Genomic DNA, 14,820 nt, shown 5'->3' with positions numbered 1-14,820 from the left:
CCCGAACTTAGGTCGCCAAACTACAACCAAGAGTTTCACCTTTTGAAGTGTCAGTCACGGCCTTTTGAAGCACTAGTCAAGTACGCACGCCAGGGTTTGTAGAGTCAAAAAGGCTTCGATGACTAAAGGTTTGTACTACAGGATGGAGAGTGATGGGAAGAAGGGGCACCCCTCGATTGGCCCGAACAACAACATATATCAAGTGTAATCCCACTAGGTGGGGGGTTGGGAGAGGGTATAATGTACCCAGACCTTACCCCTACCCCCTACCTCGTGCAGGTAGAGAGGTTGTTTCCGAAACACCCTTAGCTCAAGTAACTCATATCAATGTTAGATGCAATGCAAACATAGCAAATAATAACGAAATCATTTGCATAGAATTCAAGTCTACCAAATCGAAGATGATAAAGGGACAACGATTAAATTGACCTACCGGGAACGAGAGGACGGAACGATCCTTTGTACTGTCAAATGTGTAATTAGAATTTGGAACTGCAGCATGAAGCATACATGCTAGTGATTGCCACTGATTACTGCTCAAAGAATCTCCCACAAACATGAAATTTTTGCCTCTAAAGTTTTTTAGTAGATTTTCACCATTGAACCTACATATACACCATAATAACATTATTGATTAATGTCATTTACACTACTTAAAGTAGTTTCCAAATATATAAATTTTATTTCAAACAGAAAAAACTTAATAATTTCATATTCAAATTCAAAAGCTTGACTCAAGCAATGTCACATAAATTAAGATACAACCACAACAACAACATATAATATCAGTATAATCTAACAAGTAGAGTCTCGAGAGGCTAGTGTATACGCATCTCAAACATACTAATAACAACAACTAGACCTCACTCCTAAATACAGAGGCGGAGCCAGAATTTTCAATAAGAGGGTTCAAAATCTGAAGAAATAGATACATAATGTAGCAGAAGGGGGTTCGGCCTATACTATATATACCTAAGAATTATTTGAATCATATAATTTTTCATCGAAGGGGGTTCGGATGAACCCCTAAAGCTATGGTGGCTCCGCACTGCCTAAACAAGTTACAAGTTAAGATCGGCTATATGAATAAGCTCATTTTATATCATCGTCAATACTAAAAAACAAAAAAAATCATTAGAAAATTTAGGTGGAATAAATAAAAAAGTTTCTTACTTTGGGAGGTTACAATCAGTAGGTTGCCATCTATATTTGAGATAAAATTGATCTTTTCTTCCATTTTTTATGCAATTTAGACCTTGGTTTATAAATGGACACTTTAAAGAATCATAAATTGGATAAGATTCATCATAAATCCAACTTCCTTCAAAAATATTACAACTATTCAATTGTTGTTCTTCATAAGAAAGTACTATTAATAGATGAAAAAAAACAAAAAAAAGGTAAATTTTGGTACATTTTTTAGTAGACATGGTGAAAAATTTAAAACTCAAATTGAGAGCTCTAAAATTTGATGTAAAAAAGAAAAAAAAAATTGTACTGTTTTATAATAATTTTGTGTGTAGATTTTTGGTGTGTGATTATTAGTTTTGGTTGACTTTTGTTAGTGGTACAAATTAATTAGTGAACTAATTAGTAAAGTAAGCAGATGAATAATGGTGAAACATAAATTTGAAGATTTTTTTTTCAAAATATAGTCAAATAAGGATAATTTTTAAAAATATATGGTCAAATATATATATTTAGAGATAATTTTTTAAAATATACGGTCAATTATTTTTTAAAAGATAAACTTTCAAAATATATAACCAAACATATATTTAAAGATAACAAAATCTGATCTAAAATATATCGTCAACTCTAAAATCATATTTTTTTCTTAAATATTTACTCTATTTATATTCCAATCTCTCCACAATTATGAGCAATTACTATTAGTCTATTACTACTAAAATATATTAAGAAAAGAATAATTAATGTAGTCTTAGACTTCTAAAATTACAAATAAAAAATAGATTATTATAAATCACGATAAATAATTTCGAAAAATGTATCTATCTATCTACTTTTTTTAAAATCTTTTTTTCAAAAATGATTTAAAAAAGAAATAGTTATGATTTTTAAATTTTGCATTGCATGTAACGTATTAAAATTACAATATTAGAAAAAAAATTTGGCACATTATAAATAACTTTAATTTAAGATCATAAAAGGTTAAAGGGAAAAGAGTCTGATATACCCCTCAACTTTTTCATTTGGAGCCGATATGTCCCTCGTTACTGTTATACAAACGGTTCACATATACCCTTCATTCAATGGAAGGGGAAAAAAATTGTGTTTAATTTATATTCTTTACTTTTAATTTTTAACAAATTCATGTAGGGGAATATAAAGTGTATTTGAATCTTTTTCATGCATAAGTTATTTTTTTACTTTTTTGATTATCATTATTTAAGTTTTTTATTTTATTTTATTTTTCCTTCATTCCTTAGTGTATAGGGAAAAAAACTAAAACTATTGTTTTATGTTTATATTATAATTTAAGACTATTTCTTCGCTATTGTAATTTAGTTTTTGTCTTGGATTAAAAAAAATGAGTTATCTATAATAAATTTTAGAAGAAAATTAGTGAAACACATTAATAAACTTGACCATCAAAATAATAAATTTTAATTAGTCATTGAAACAAAAAACTTGACCATCGAAATAATAAATTTTAATTAGTCATTGAAACAAAAGAAATAGTCAAAAAATGTGTGAAGAGGTTTAAATATACCATATGGGATTATATTTTTTTAACAAAATATTTTTAAAAAATCAAATATAAAATTACTTTTTTCACTTCCTTTTAGGCAAAAAAAGTATATGAGTTATTTGTATAATAATAAAGGTATATATAAGTCACTTTCTTAACATCTATCAATTTTAAGAATGAGTGAATGATTGATTTATGATCGTTGGTCTAACCTGAACGCCAAAAAGGTCCATGGAATGATCTCGTAGTTACAACCAGATAGAGATGATGAGATCGATCCATGAATTGTCTTTTTTCTTTTTCCATAATTAGTTCAAAGGCCGATTTCATATTTCTTTTTAGAGGATGTGTTGGGTTGAGTTTAACTTTAACTTTTCACGGGCTAGAGCGAAATACTTGTAGAGAGTAAAGAACGATTTTACTTGCTTTACATTTTTCCATTCAATAAGATTATTGTATGGACATTGAATTCAATCAAATGAATATTAATAAGTAATATTTTCAGTATTAAACATTGATAACAAATAGGAAAGTATGTTCAGATTTCTGTTCTAAATAAGCAAAATCTTAGTACATCCATTGGAGGAACTTCTTGATATATTTCCTGCAAACTTCACCTGCAGAATTGAACGAAATCTTGTTGAAGATCTCAGATTTTGGATCAAGAAAGATGTGTTTCGAAGGAGATGCATTTACAGTTCTCCTATAAGAAACGAGCAGATGACTTCGATCACCTAGACCAACTAAGGTTCCGTTGTTATCCAGAGAATCAACCCCAACGCCCATCTTGGCACGTGGATTCATTAACTGAATACCATAGGCATGACTAGTCGTGAATAAGCATGACAAAATGTAGTGCAAACAGGCGTAGAACTAGCATGATCCTGTCGGGATATAAGCACCTCACTGACAATGAGACCAATCTTACCTGTATGCTGCTGATCAACTCATCGGATTCTGAAGAAGCGTTTAAGACACAGGTTTACTAAGTCGCAAAATGTCCATCAGCAACCGACTGACAGAAGCCTTTATTTCATCTGGTATTACTAACTGAGGGGGAACTGATTCCAGCGCATACAGAGTAATGACCCTCATTACAACAGCCAAGTGTAAATTTGTCATAACGCTTTTCCGGAGATTCTGATTCACAAACTTGCATGATGCTTTTAAAGCACATTTGCTACATACCTGAAGTAAAAGCACGTAAAGTTTCAGGTCATAAGGGGAATATAGGAGAAAGGTGAGAAGAAATTCGAGAATATCCCAAAAAAAAGAAATTTTACATAATCTTATTTGATCTTAGGAGCAGAGAAGGAAAGGGATGAAGTTTCTTAAGAGCAAAAGTGACTCACACTATCTTCTTGAATTCTGAAATATGTACGCAACATCTTAGCAGATAAAACATTCTTCTTTGCAATAGAAGGGCAACCAAAAAGGGCGACTTTTTTCAAGTCACTGCCAGACAACCATCTGAACAACCAAGTTTAATAAATTAAAGAACTGAATGAAGAAAGCTAAGGGGTATCAAGCAATGTCTAAACTAAACAAAGACAAACATCCCGTACAAGCAAACTGTGGGAATTCGTCAAGATAAACCATCCGAAATGAAATACAACATCAGTCCATACCTTTCAAGTTAGGAAAAGAGCCAAAAATACCTGCAACTGATTGAAATGGTTCATAAATACCCACGGTTGACCTTTAGGTCTAGAAAACACACTTCAAAGTCCTTTTCTCTTAAACTTTGTGTCAACTCAAATGATGTCACATAACTTGGGACGGAGAGAGTAATTCTTTTTTGTAAGTGGCCCCTTCTTGATTTGTATGGTTATTGAACTGGTAGATGGGGTCATTTATTCGACTATGGTCCCATTATTTGTTGTATGTTGTTAGACCCAATATTTTTTCAATAATAGTAGTTTTGCCGTTCGGACCAATTTTCGCACACCTCAACTAATTCCACAGAATACTTGTCACCTCCCACAAGCAACAAGTAACTCTGCCCACTAAGGCTAAGACACATGTGAAGAAATCACCTAGTGTTTTTGTCTCGGCTACGATTTATGTTTTGTTATTAACTATGGTGTCCACACTAGCTTTTGCATACCTCGACTGATTTCACGGGATACTGAGATCTGAACCTCAAAACTCATAATTCTTATACTTTGTGATGTTTGTATATCTCTGGTGTGGTCCCTATTTCCTTTCTTTTATAGCTTGCATTTGCTAGTTTCGAAAGAATGAATGGAAGGAATACTTAACTTCTAATTATGGTGTAATAGGGTCCAGAAACCTTAGTTCATCTATATTAAAAGATGGATACACGTGTGGCATGGGTATGATGTAGACCTATTGTCATATATTAAGATTTGTCGAGAATATAAGAAAAGGCTAAGGTTTAGTGAGATGATGTACTTGTTAATTATGAGGCCACATGGTGGTTCTATGTATTGGAATTTGGAGGTATTAGAATCCATAAATATTTGTTGTGTATTGTATTCAATGTACTAAACAATTTGCATTAGATGATGGTGAAGAGAATGTTTGCTCCTAGTATTATTGATAATACCAAAGTTTCTTCTAGCACTATAGATTAGAGTTGTAACTAATATGAGGGGAGAATTCAAGCTTAAAATGTTAAGAGTACCACTTGACTGAGGTGCATAGATGGAACTCTAAGGAGACTTAAAAAATTTATGTGCCATCCAGCCCCAACTAATGGTCTCAACCCCATCTTCAAAGCCATGTTTCATGGCTTGGAAGCACATGTACATCCTAAGAGATCTTCTTTTACCTTCTGCCAGAGGTTCCTAGGATACTTATCACCACATCAGAATCAGGATTACTCTCTCTCTCAATTCTTGGGCAAATGCCTTAAATCTACGGGTAGTTCCCTACCACTTCTCCAAAACAATCCTCTTAACTCTTTTCATCTTTAACTTGCTAACATTAAGATTGAATTCGCCCTCCCAGTCTCCCCTCATATCTTTGTCCTTCTTATGTCATTCCTCTTATACTTAGGACTATTCTGGACTTTTCTCCTAAAGTATTGTGCTAAAGTTTGAGCATCACCTCCACGATTCTGGTAATTTGGATTACAATGGTGATTTGGAGTTTGGAGTTCAACGTCTTGATCTTAAAAGGCTTGGTTTTGCCCGTCCTTAAATATAAAACAAGGACATTTAACGTTGCATTTGTATCTAAGACATTTTGTGTCACTCTTTTCTATCTTTGAACTCTTACCATTAGCAATTGCATATAACTCTTCTAGCTTCTGGATATCTTTACAATCCATACCTTTTTCTAATCTTTGTACTTGTCTAATTTTTCATTGATTTCTTTAGTCCTTTCCCTTCTTAACACCTTGAACTCCTCACTATATTAATCTCTAAATGCAGGGTCACATGCGTATCCGTCTTCTAGTATAGATCAAAACTGAGGTTTCTAGACCCAAATCCCCCCATAATTGAAAATCAACCCAGCATTTTCATTAGCCGTAAAAGAAAGGAAATAGGAACCATGCCGGTGATATGAGAACAAAAAAAGGATCCAATCTAATGGCATACAAATAAACGAAGGAACCAAGAACGAATAAATAACCCCAACCACGGGTTCAATAACCATAAATTTCCAACAAATAAATCAAGAAGGGACCACATACAAAAAAGAATTAGCAAACAAAGCCATGATTCTAATGTACAAGTAGCTGTATTAGATTAGTGAAGTATGTGAGCAGAGAGAAGAGATGACTCTTCCACTAGAAAGTGTCCCCGAAGCCTTCAATTTTGCTACGGCTATCATATCTGCTAAGAATTTTTGGTAGATAATTTTGTGTATAAAACATTTTTCTATACTGGAGTAATCCAAAAAAATGATCTATTCGCCAAACACCGAAACATCATCAACTATTCGACGTTATCAGTTAACTACCGGTCAGCTTCTACCTTTTGCATAAGCTATAAGCAAATACTTCCTTCTTTTTATTCAACAATTAGCATACTGAATTCATTGTTGAAGATTTAGGTAGATTAACAAAACAAAATTAGAATAACAAGCTTCGATATAACAAACAGAAAACTAATAGTAGCAATCAATATGGAAATGGGCAAATGTAACTAAATTGATTCTTACTTTGCAATCTCTTGGTGATCTCTACCAAACTGCTCAGCTGCACACTTCACAAAATCACGGGCATAGCTATTCTCGAAGCAAGTAATATCAAACTTCTTCCTAGGCAAAAAGTTTGAATCTTTAAAGTACCCTTCATTGTATAATTGAGTCACAAACATCACCATATCAGGTGAAAGCTCTTTGAACACAGTATGATCCTCCATGCTTAACGGCGTCGACTTCCTCGATTTTACACTCCTAACCTCCTCATTCATAAACAATTCATGTAATTTCTTACTCTTCCCCTCATTTTCTGACACCCCATCACCATTTCCAGCTTCCTCCTTCTTATTAGCTTTCTCATTTCTCCTCTTCTCCCGCAAAACCCTAACTTCTTCCTCCAATTTTCTCAATTTACACTTCAATTCTTTGTTTTCAGTTTCATTCTCACTTTCTGATACTTCAGACTTTTCTAATAGACCAACAGCTTCTTGAAAGAAAACACCCAATGGTTTCTTTGCTACACTATCTGAACTTGCTGATTTTTTCTGAGACTGAGCTGAAAACGAAAAGGGTCTCCCCAAAAACGATGAAAATTGATATGGGGCTGATGAATTCAAGCATGTTGATGCTAATGAGTTTGGGGGAAGTTGAAGAACTGTTAAAAAACGCCAAGAATTGAATTTTCTCAGGTATATCATTGGTGGGTTTGCTGGTAATTTGGTCACTGAACCATTGATGAGCATATACAGGGAAGATGAAGTTCTGCCATTAGAGGGGCTTTAGGGGTTTTGCAAGCAATACATGTATTGGGTTGGGCCAAAATATAAAAGTGAATGAAGTTCCTTATGGGTTAGGGCCTAGGGTTGTGTTTGATTTTACGTTTGGTTGGTTAAAATATTTAGAAAATGTATTTTTATTCAAAATTGAGAGAAATAGTTTTTTATAAAATTGAAATAAGGAAAATAAGTTTTGCAAGTGATAATTTTGTTAATTGTATTTTTTCCATCCTCTAACATATATTATCTTTATTGCACCTCGTAAGAGATTTTTAAAAAATGGTGACATTAAAGTTTCAAAACAAATGGATGGTGACATAAGTCTTAACTATTAGGTGTAGGTGACAATTATGTGATTAATGATTAAGGATTATGGAGTTGCCCTCAAGTTTATAAGTTGACAGTTTGGTCCACTGAATTAAATGAAGGGTAAAAGGGTAATTTCACTATAACTTATTTAACCAACTTTTGGTTGGAATTAAATGAGGGGTAAAATGGTAAATTGACTACACGAAATCTAATTTAACCAATTTTGATGGGAAAATATCGAGTCAAAAGAGGAAATAAAAGCTTTTTTCCCCGCCTCCAACCGTCGTATTCGTCCTCTTCTGCTCTCGTCTTTGCTTGGTTGCTTTCCTTTCTTCCTGCTCTCTTCATCTTCCTCTTCTTTTTCTTTTTATTTTCGTACATTGCGGGTCTTCGCTGGTAGTGCTTGTGCTTTCTTCTTCTTGAATCAATTTTTTACTTATCTGTAACTGGTGGACCAAATTTCGTTTTGTTCAATTGGAATTACTGCATAAGAGTTATACACCATTGTTTTTGGTAAGTATAATTAATAGTTATTTAAAATCAATTCATTATCATCTGATCTGGTAACCTGCAATTTTTTCAAAAATTTGCATTCGCGTTTCCAACATATTGTTATATATGTTGCAACAATTGACTATTATAACATATTATAGTCATATGTAGCAACATGTGATTATTTTCACAACAGAACAGTCATATGTAGCAACATATGACTTACATCTCGCAACAGAATAGTCATATGTAGCAACATATGACTTACATCTTGCAACAGAATACTCATATGTTGCAACATATGACTTACATCTCGCAACAGAATAGTCATATGTAGCAACATATAACTTACATCTCGCAACAGAATAGTCATATGTTGCTACATATTATATAACTAAAAAATGTAGCAACATGTGACTTATTTTTCACAACAGAACAATAATATGTAGCAACATATGACTTACATCTCGCAACAGAATAGTCATATGTTGCTACATATGCTTATTCTTCATAATTAGTAATTGTTTTTTTAATTGTTTTTTCAGCTACAATGTCATTATTTGTAGGAATTGATTGTCGTGGTGAATGGGTCGAGAAGAAAAATCGATTCATATGGCGTTCGGAGGATAGTAAAAAATGAGGAGCCGGTTCAGTAGGGATGTATGTCGAAAGAAACATTTTGTATGATGAGTTCTTCAATTTAGTCGTGCAAAAGTCTGAATACAATTGTAAACCGCAAGATCTTGTCATGAGTTACATTCTCCATTTTTTTTCATAATGAGAAGGTTTTACCTTTTAAAATAACTGACCAATCTAGTTTGAGTGTTTATTTGGGAGGAACAGAGAAACCGCCAATATTAAGAGTCTACGTGGAAGAAACTCCTATCGAGGAGGATCATAATGTAGACCAAGGCCAACAAGATATGTTTAATGATGAATTTCATCCTGCGGACATGAATAATCCTGATGATGAAATTGAAATAGGTGAAGGTGAAGGTAAAGGTGAAGGTGAAGGTGAAGCTCAAGCTGAAGGGCCGGACCTTGAGAGCAAGTTTCCTCTCACACCTATAGTTGGCAGCAACAATCCATTTGCTTCTCAAACTTCACGTGTGAATAATGTTAGAGATGATGAAACAGGATTTTATAAGGGAATGACATTCAAGAACAAGCAAGAACTGGCAAATTCATTGAAAATTGCTTGCTTGAAAAAAGATTTTGGACTGAAAAAGGTGATCAATTCTCATAATGTGTTTTCCTTTAAATGTTCATATCCGGATTGCAATTGGTTGCTGAGGGCTGTGAAATTTACAAGTAGTGACAAGTTTTCCATTAGAATCTATGAAAGGTACCATACGTGGGTTCAAAGCATCTTACAAGCAATAATCCCCACGCCACGGCAAAAGTCATAGGTAACTACTTTTAAAATAGGTTTCCCAATAGTAAAGGCCATCCACAAGAGATATGTCAAATCAACTCCGCACAAAATTGGGTTGTAAGGTAAGCTATTGGAAGATTTATAAGCGCATGAAGCATGCTAAGTCTAATGTTAGGGGAACACATGAGCACGGATACGCAGTGCTTAATGCGTACCGGTATATGCTTGAAGTTGCGAATCCAGAAAGCAAGATGGCATTGTCGCTCGATGAAAATGGGAGGTTCCAGTACTTCTTTGTATCATATGATTCTTGGATAATTGATTTTCAAGAAATGAGAAAAGTAATAGCCGTTGATGGCACATTTCTAAGGAGCAAGTATGAAGGAGTTCTGCTATCGGCGGTGGCACAAGATGCCGATAATCATATATTTCCAGTGGCTTTCTATTTCGTGGACAAAGAATGCGATGCCTCAAAGAATGGATTTCTGTGTCGTGGACAAGTTGGCTCTGCCCATGGGTCTAAGTAGAGTGTATGGATACAAAAAGCATTTGTATGGCTGATGTCAACTAGTTTGTGTTTGAAATATAGTTAATTTGATGGACTAATTGGCCTTAATGTTGGATCTCCTTGTTATGTTATTGACACTCTAGTTGTTAAATCCTAGTCTCACAGTGCAGTGCAATTAGTTCTTTTTGTTTGATTAGTTCACTATTTTATTATTAATATTTAAGTTTAGTTTTTATCAATGCTTTGTTTGCTTTTGTGTTTTCTAAATGTGTTTTTGAAAATGTTTCTCTTTAGTTTGAGGTAACGAGAACAAAAATGATATATTAGTGGAATTTTATAAAGTGAAATGTAGTCTTTATTTTAGAGGTAAAAATGTTAGTTACAATAGACCTCAATTTTTTCTTTTAGTATTGAGCGGGAATCTAATGGAAACAATTTTTTACCTCACATAAGATATGAATAATATATGTGTATACTCTATATTTCACGTATACTTTAGTTATGTATTCACACTGAGTATGTTATTATGATACATATATTGGACCCTAAACTTGGCTTCAAATTTCAACTTTGACCTCCAACTTTCATAGTGCACAAACACACACTTTAACTATCCTACCTTTAAATAAATAAAACACGTGATCTTTGAAGCCAAAGAGAGTGAAATTCAAATGCTTCCACGTGTATTAGTGGGTCACTCAATGACTGACAACTAATTAAATATTTTACACGTTCATTTTCGAATTTAAAAAAAAAAGTTAAAATGAGATTTTGTTTTGGAAATATAAAAATATATACAAAAGGGATCCATTAAGAGTAGAGTTGTGGGCCTCGAAAATTACTCCTAACTCGTGCAAAATACGTGCACATCACGCGTTTTACGAGGTTGGACTCGCATGTTTATTTATTAAAAGGTTGGATAGTTATAGTGCTTGTTTGTGCATTATGAAAGCTGGAATTTAAAGTTAAAATTTGAAACCAAGTTTAAGGTCTAATATATGTATTATACCTTTATTTTGTGTCTGACTGTGTAACATATGCATAGGTCATCAAAAAGTTCCTCTAGGCAACATAGTTCATATATGGAAATTTACAATGATGTCACACACCGTTATAATATGTAGGTTGAATGGACTAGATGCTAACATCCAGAGTCTTACGAGATAAAATAGTGTCATCAAAACTTATGAAAGTTTTTATAGGATGGTTGTTAGACCAATTATGTTGTAGCAGAGTGTTAGCTAGTTAAGAACTCTCATGTTCAAAGAACGAAAGTTGTAAAAATAAGATAATGAGATGGATACGTAGATATACTAGAAAAAATAAAATTAAAAATGAAGTTACGAAATTTACCTAGAGAACATGAAAGTTGTTTTAGTGAAGGAAAATATGTGAGAAGCTAGATTGATTTGTCTTGAACATGTAAAGAGAGGAGATGCACAAATACTTCAAAGCAGAGGGTACAAATAATGGTAGTGAAATATGGTCTCGTTTATCTCTATACTAATAGCCATAGTATTATTCATGTAGCTTCTTGTTCCTCAATTTGTATTATTATTTCCCAAATTTGTACTTCAATTGTCTTTTAATTATTTATTTATTTACCGTGTGTGTTACTTTGTAATCAATATTTTTTACTGTCTTCTTCATTTTGTTACTTCCTTTTCAATCTATTTTTATTTGTATTTATTGAGTCGATATTCTATTAGAAACCTCTAGATTTTTTTGATAAATATAAGGTCTACGTAATAATACTCTCTTTGTATTCATTTTGTGAAATTACATAGGTGTGTTATTATAACTATACCGTTTAATTAGGAAAAAAAGTGTTTACTTCTTAAGGAAAATAAAAAATATTCTTACTATTTGTGATACAAAGATATTAAAAGTCTACGTCGATGCCACATAACCACGTGGGCCCAACATGTGGTAAACTTTTATATATATATATATATATTCATTTTCAAATGTTTATTTTAATCACAAAATATACCTATCGCTCACTCATTTTAATTTATTTATCTTAGTTTGACTGAACTTTTTTTGTATTTATAAGTTAAACTAAGTTAGCGATTAATTATAGATTTTAAATCTAATTTTGAAAATTTATCTTTAGAAATATGTTTGACCATGATATTTGATTGGATTTAAAATTTAATTATTCAAATTTCAATTTGACCAAGAAATCAAATAGAAATTTGATGAGGTTTTGAAATTTATCCTCAAATATCTATTTGATCATAAAATTTGAATCATTTTGAAAATTTATATGCAAATATTTGTTTGACCATGATTTGAATAGACTTAAAATTTTGTCTTCAAAATATTTCAAGTTACCAAATTTTTTTTAATACAATTTATGCTTATTAACACTTATAAAAATTAATACTTAACAAAATGCTCATTAGAAAAACTAACAATAAACTAATTATGGTATTTCATTTTTTCTGTTTTTGGTGCCAATTTTAAGTGTGAATTTTTTTTATTTTCTTTATATTTATTTTCAATATTTTATGGCTATGGTAAAACAGAATTAGTTCTAATAAACGTGAGGTGATTTAAAAGAAACATATTACACTGCTAAAAATATACGGTGTAGCGAATGAGGCTACTTTTCTAAGAGTCACAACTAAGAATTTTTTTGGTAGGGAGCATTTACTACTTGATACGAATCGTGATTAGTCGAACTCTAATATGAATATCGACCAAATAAAACAATCAAACTAATATTAGTATGTGATATCTTATTAGATGCAACGATCAAAGTTTATTTCGTAATTTAGAATACTTCTATCACCATATATGTTAAATTCATATAATATTTTTTTTGATAGTTTGAACTTTCCAATCTTTTGATCACGCAACAACTACTTGATATAAATCAATTAGTATTTAATATACGCCACTAATAAATAATTAAAGATTTTTAACACATGCCATTAGTATATGATACTTTAACTTAATAAATGCATGTTCTCAATAGATAAATTAACAAAAAAAAATATGATATACTTAGAGAGCTAATGTTTAAATCATATGTATTTTTTATGATTTTACTCGAATATCAATTTGTAGAATTTTGTTATTTTTTATATGAACATAAATATATAGCTACTTTTGTTTTCTTTTTTTCTTTATTTATCTTTTCCCGTAAAGACAAATAATAAAATGATCATATTTTGTTATTTAAAATCTTCTCAGATGGTAACGTTTACTTAGTTTATCACGTCTTGCTAATATTTATGTTTGTAATAATTCAATATTTGTTATAATATGTCTCAACAGTAATCATAAATTACGAAAATGAATTATAAATTGATTAAGTTAACTATTACAATCGTTCGTCGTATATCTCTTCTTCTTCTCTCCTTTTTAAGGAAAAAATGATAAATATATCCTAAAAATGTCGTAAAATGGTATGTGCATACCTTCGGTCATACTTAATTCTAGCGTTGGTGTCATGCCATTCAAAAACTATCTCATATATGTCATTCATCCTAACAGAAGACTAAATAGAACACGTGCATGTCACAATCTTATCCGTCGATCCAATATTTAATAAATATCGAAGATTATGACACGTGTATATCTGTTAGTATAAAAGGTATATGTGTGCTAGTTTTTGAACGTCAGGGTCACTAATGTCCCAGAAGTATGACGGAGAATATTTGCATACCATTTACGATAGCTCAGGGTATATTTATTCATTTTGTAATAATTTTTTTTTTTAAAAAAAATCTATTTCCATTGATAATATGAGCAAGTCTAGATAAGGGGACATCCGATAAAATTGAAACTATACAACGAAGATTAGCATGGTCCCTGTGCAAGGATGACACACACTATACAAGTGTACATAGTTATTCGTAATAAAGAAATTAAGCAAATCAAATGTAAAAATTGTAAATCGGCTATATAAATCATAAATAGAGTAAATAAATTCTCACTGACTATATTTGACTATTTGACACAGTATAATTTAAAGTCGTCTACGTCATAAACGAGCACTTCTCGACAATAACCATAATAATTGTATTCATCATGATCAGATAGTTTTATCCCGACTATCAGTTTGTCGCTACGCTTCTTCTTTACTCAGATTTAATTGGACCAATAATGTGAAGACTTTTTTCACTCAGATTATGTAACTGGTTATCTGAAGACAATTGTCGTCTTATTGCGACCCTCCTCTCTTTACTCAAACTCGAAACCATCCATGTGAAAGAAAACCATCAGTCATCTTATTACTGTCACTCAGATTATTATGATCTTATCGCAATCGTTTTAATTCTTTACTAAAATTTTGAATCGAGTCATATGAAATTAACTATCATCTAATCGCGACTCTTATAAAAAAAATATGAACAAGCTTACACACACAGTGAGACAAACGAAAACTTAATTAATTAATAATTAGTTTTGAAAAATATTTTTTTTTAAAAAAATAAAATCATAATAATTAAAAAAAAATAAATTAGTTTAATACATGTTGTAGTATATAAATAGTACCTCCTTTCTCCTTCTTCTTCAACAA

At 31.8% G+C, this 14,820-nt stretch overlaps 2 protein-coding genes and 1 non-coding gene across 5 annotated transcripts in view; 1 reads left to right on the top strand and 2 right to left on the bottom strand.

Moving 5' to 3' along the window:
- Positions 1-1,430, bottom strand: part of LOC107002705 (protein trichome birefringence-like 42) — a 3,642-nt gene extending 2,212 nt beyond the window's left edge. The window contains exons 1-2 of the mRNA XM_015200850.2: positions 1,174-1,430; positions 434-605 (exon numbers count right to left, since the gene is read on the bottom strand). Coding sequence (XP_015056336.1) covers positions 434-605; positions 1,174-1,430 — 429 coding nt within the window. The remainder of the gene's footprint in view (positions 1-433; positions 606-1,173) is intronic.
- Positions 1,431-3,171: 1,741 nt separating this feature from the next.
- Positions 3,172-7,643, bottom strand: LOC107002704. Of its 3 annotated transcripts, none has more exons than XM_015200849.2 (4): positions 6,845-7,643; positions 4,066-4,183; positions 3,642-3,901; positions 3,172-3,330 (listed from the first exon to the last, which is right to left on the bottom strand). In XM_015200849.2, exons 1-3 carry the CDS (start codon positions 7,567-7,569, stop codon positions 3,683-3,685), a joined length of 1,062 nt encoding a protein of 353 aa, XP_015056335.1. In that variant the 5' UTR covers positions 7,570-7,643; the 3' UTR covers positions 3,172-3,330; positions 3,642-3,682. The 3 variants fall into 3 exon arrangements, with proteins under 3 accessions (XP_015056335.1, XP_027768252.1, XP_015056334.1); XM_027912451.1 differs by having other exon boundaries at positions 3,172-3,520; positions 6,845-7,642; XM_015200848.2 differs by having other exon boundaries at positions 3,172-3,901; positions 6,845-7,642.
- A 6,406-nt stretch (positions 7,644-14,049) lies between these two features.
- On the top strand, positions 14,050-14,151 carry LOC114074552. Its single transcript, XR_003574975.1, has one exon. It is a non-coding gene; the product is annotated as a U6 spliceosomal RNA (small nuclear RNA).
- The last annotated feature ends 669 nt before the right edge of the window (positions 14,152-14,820 follow it).

The sequence above is a fragment of the Solanum pennellii genome, chromosome 10 (genome assembly GCF_001406875.1).
Source record: "Solanum pennellii chromosome 10, SPENNV200".
Classification (NCBI taxonomy): Eukaryota; Viridiplantae; Streptophyta; class Magnoliopsida; order Solanales; family Solanaceae; genus Solanum; species Solanum pennellii.
Note: the sequence above shows the minus strand (reverse complement) of the source record. Positions and strands in the feature narration are given on the sequence as shown.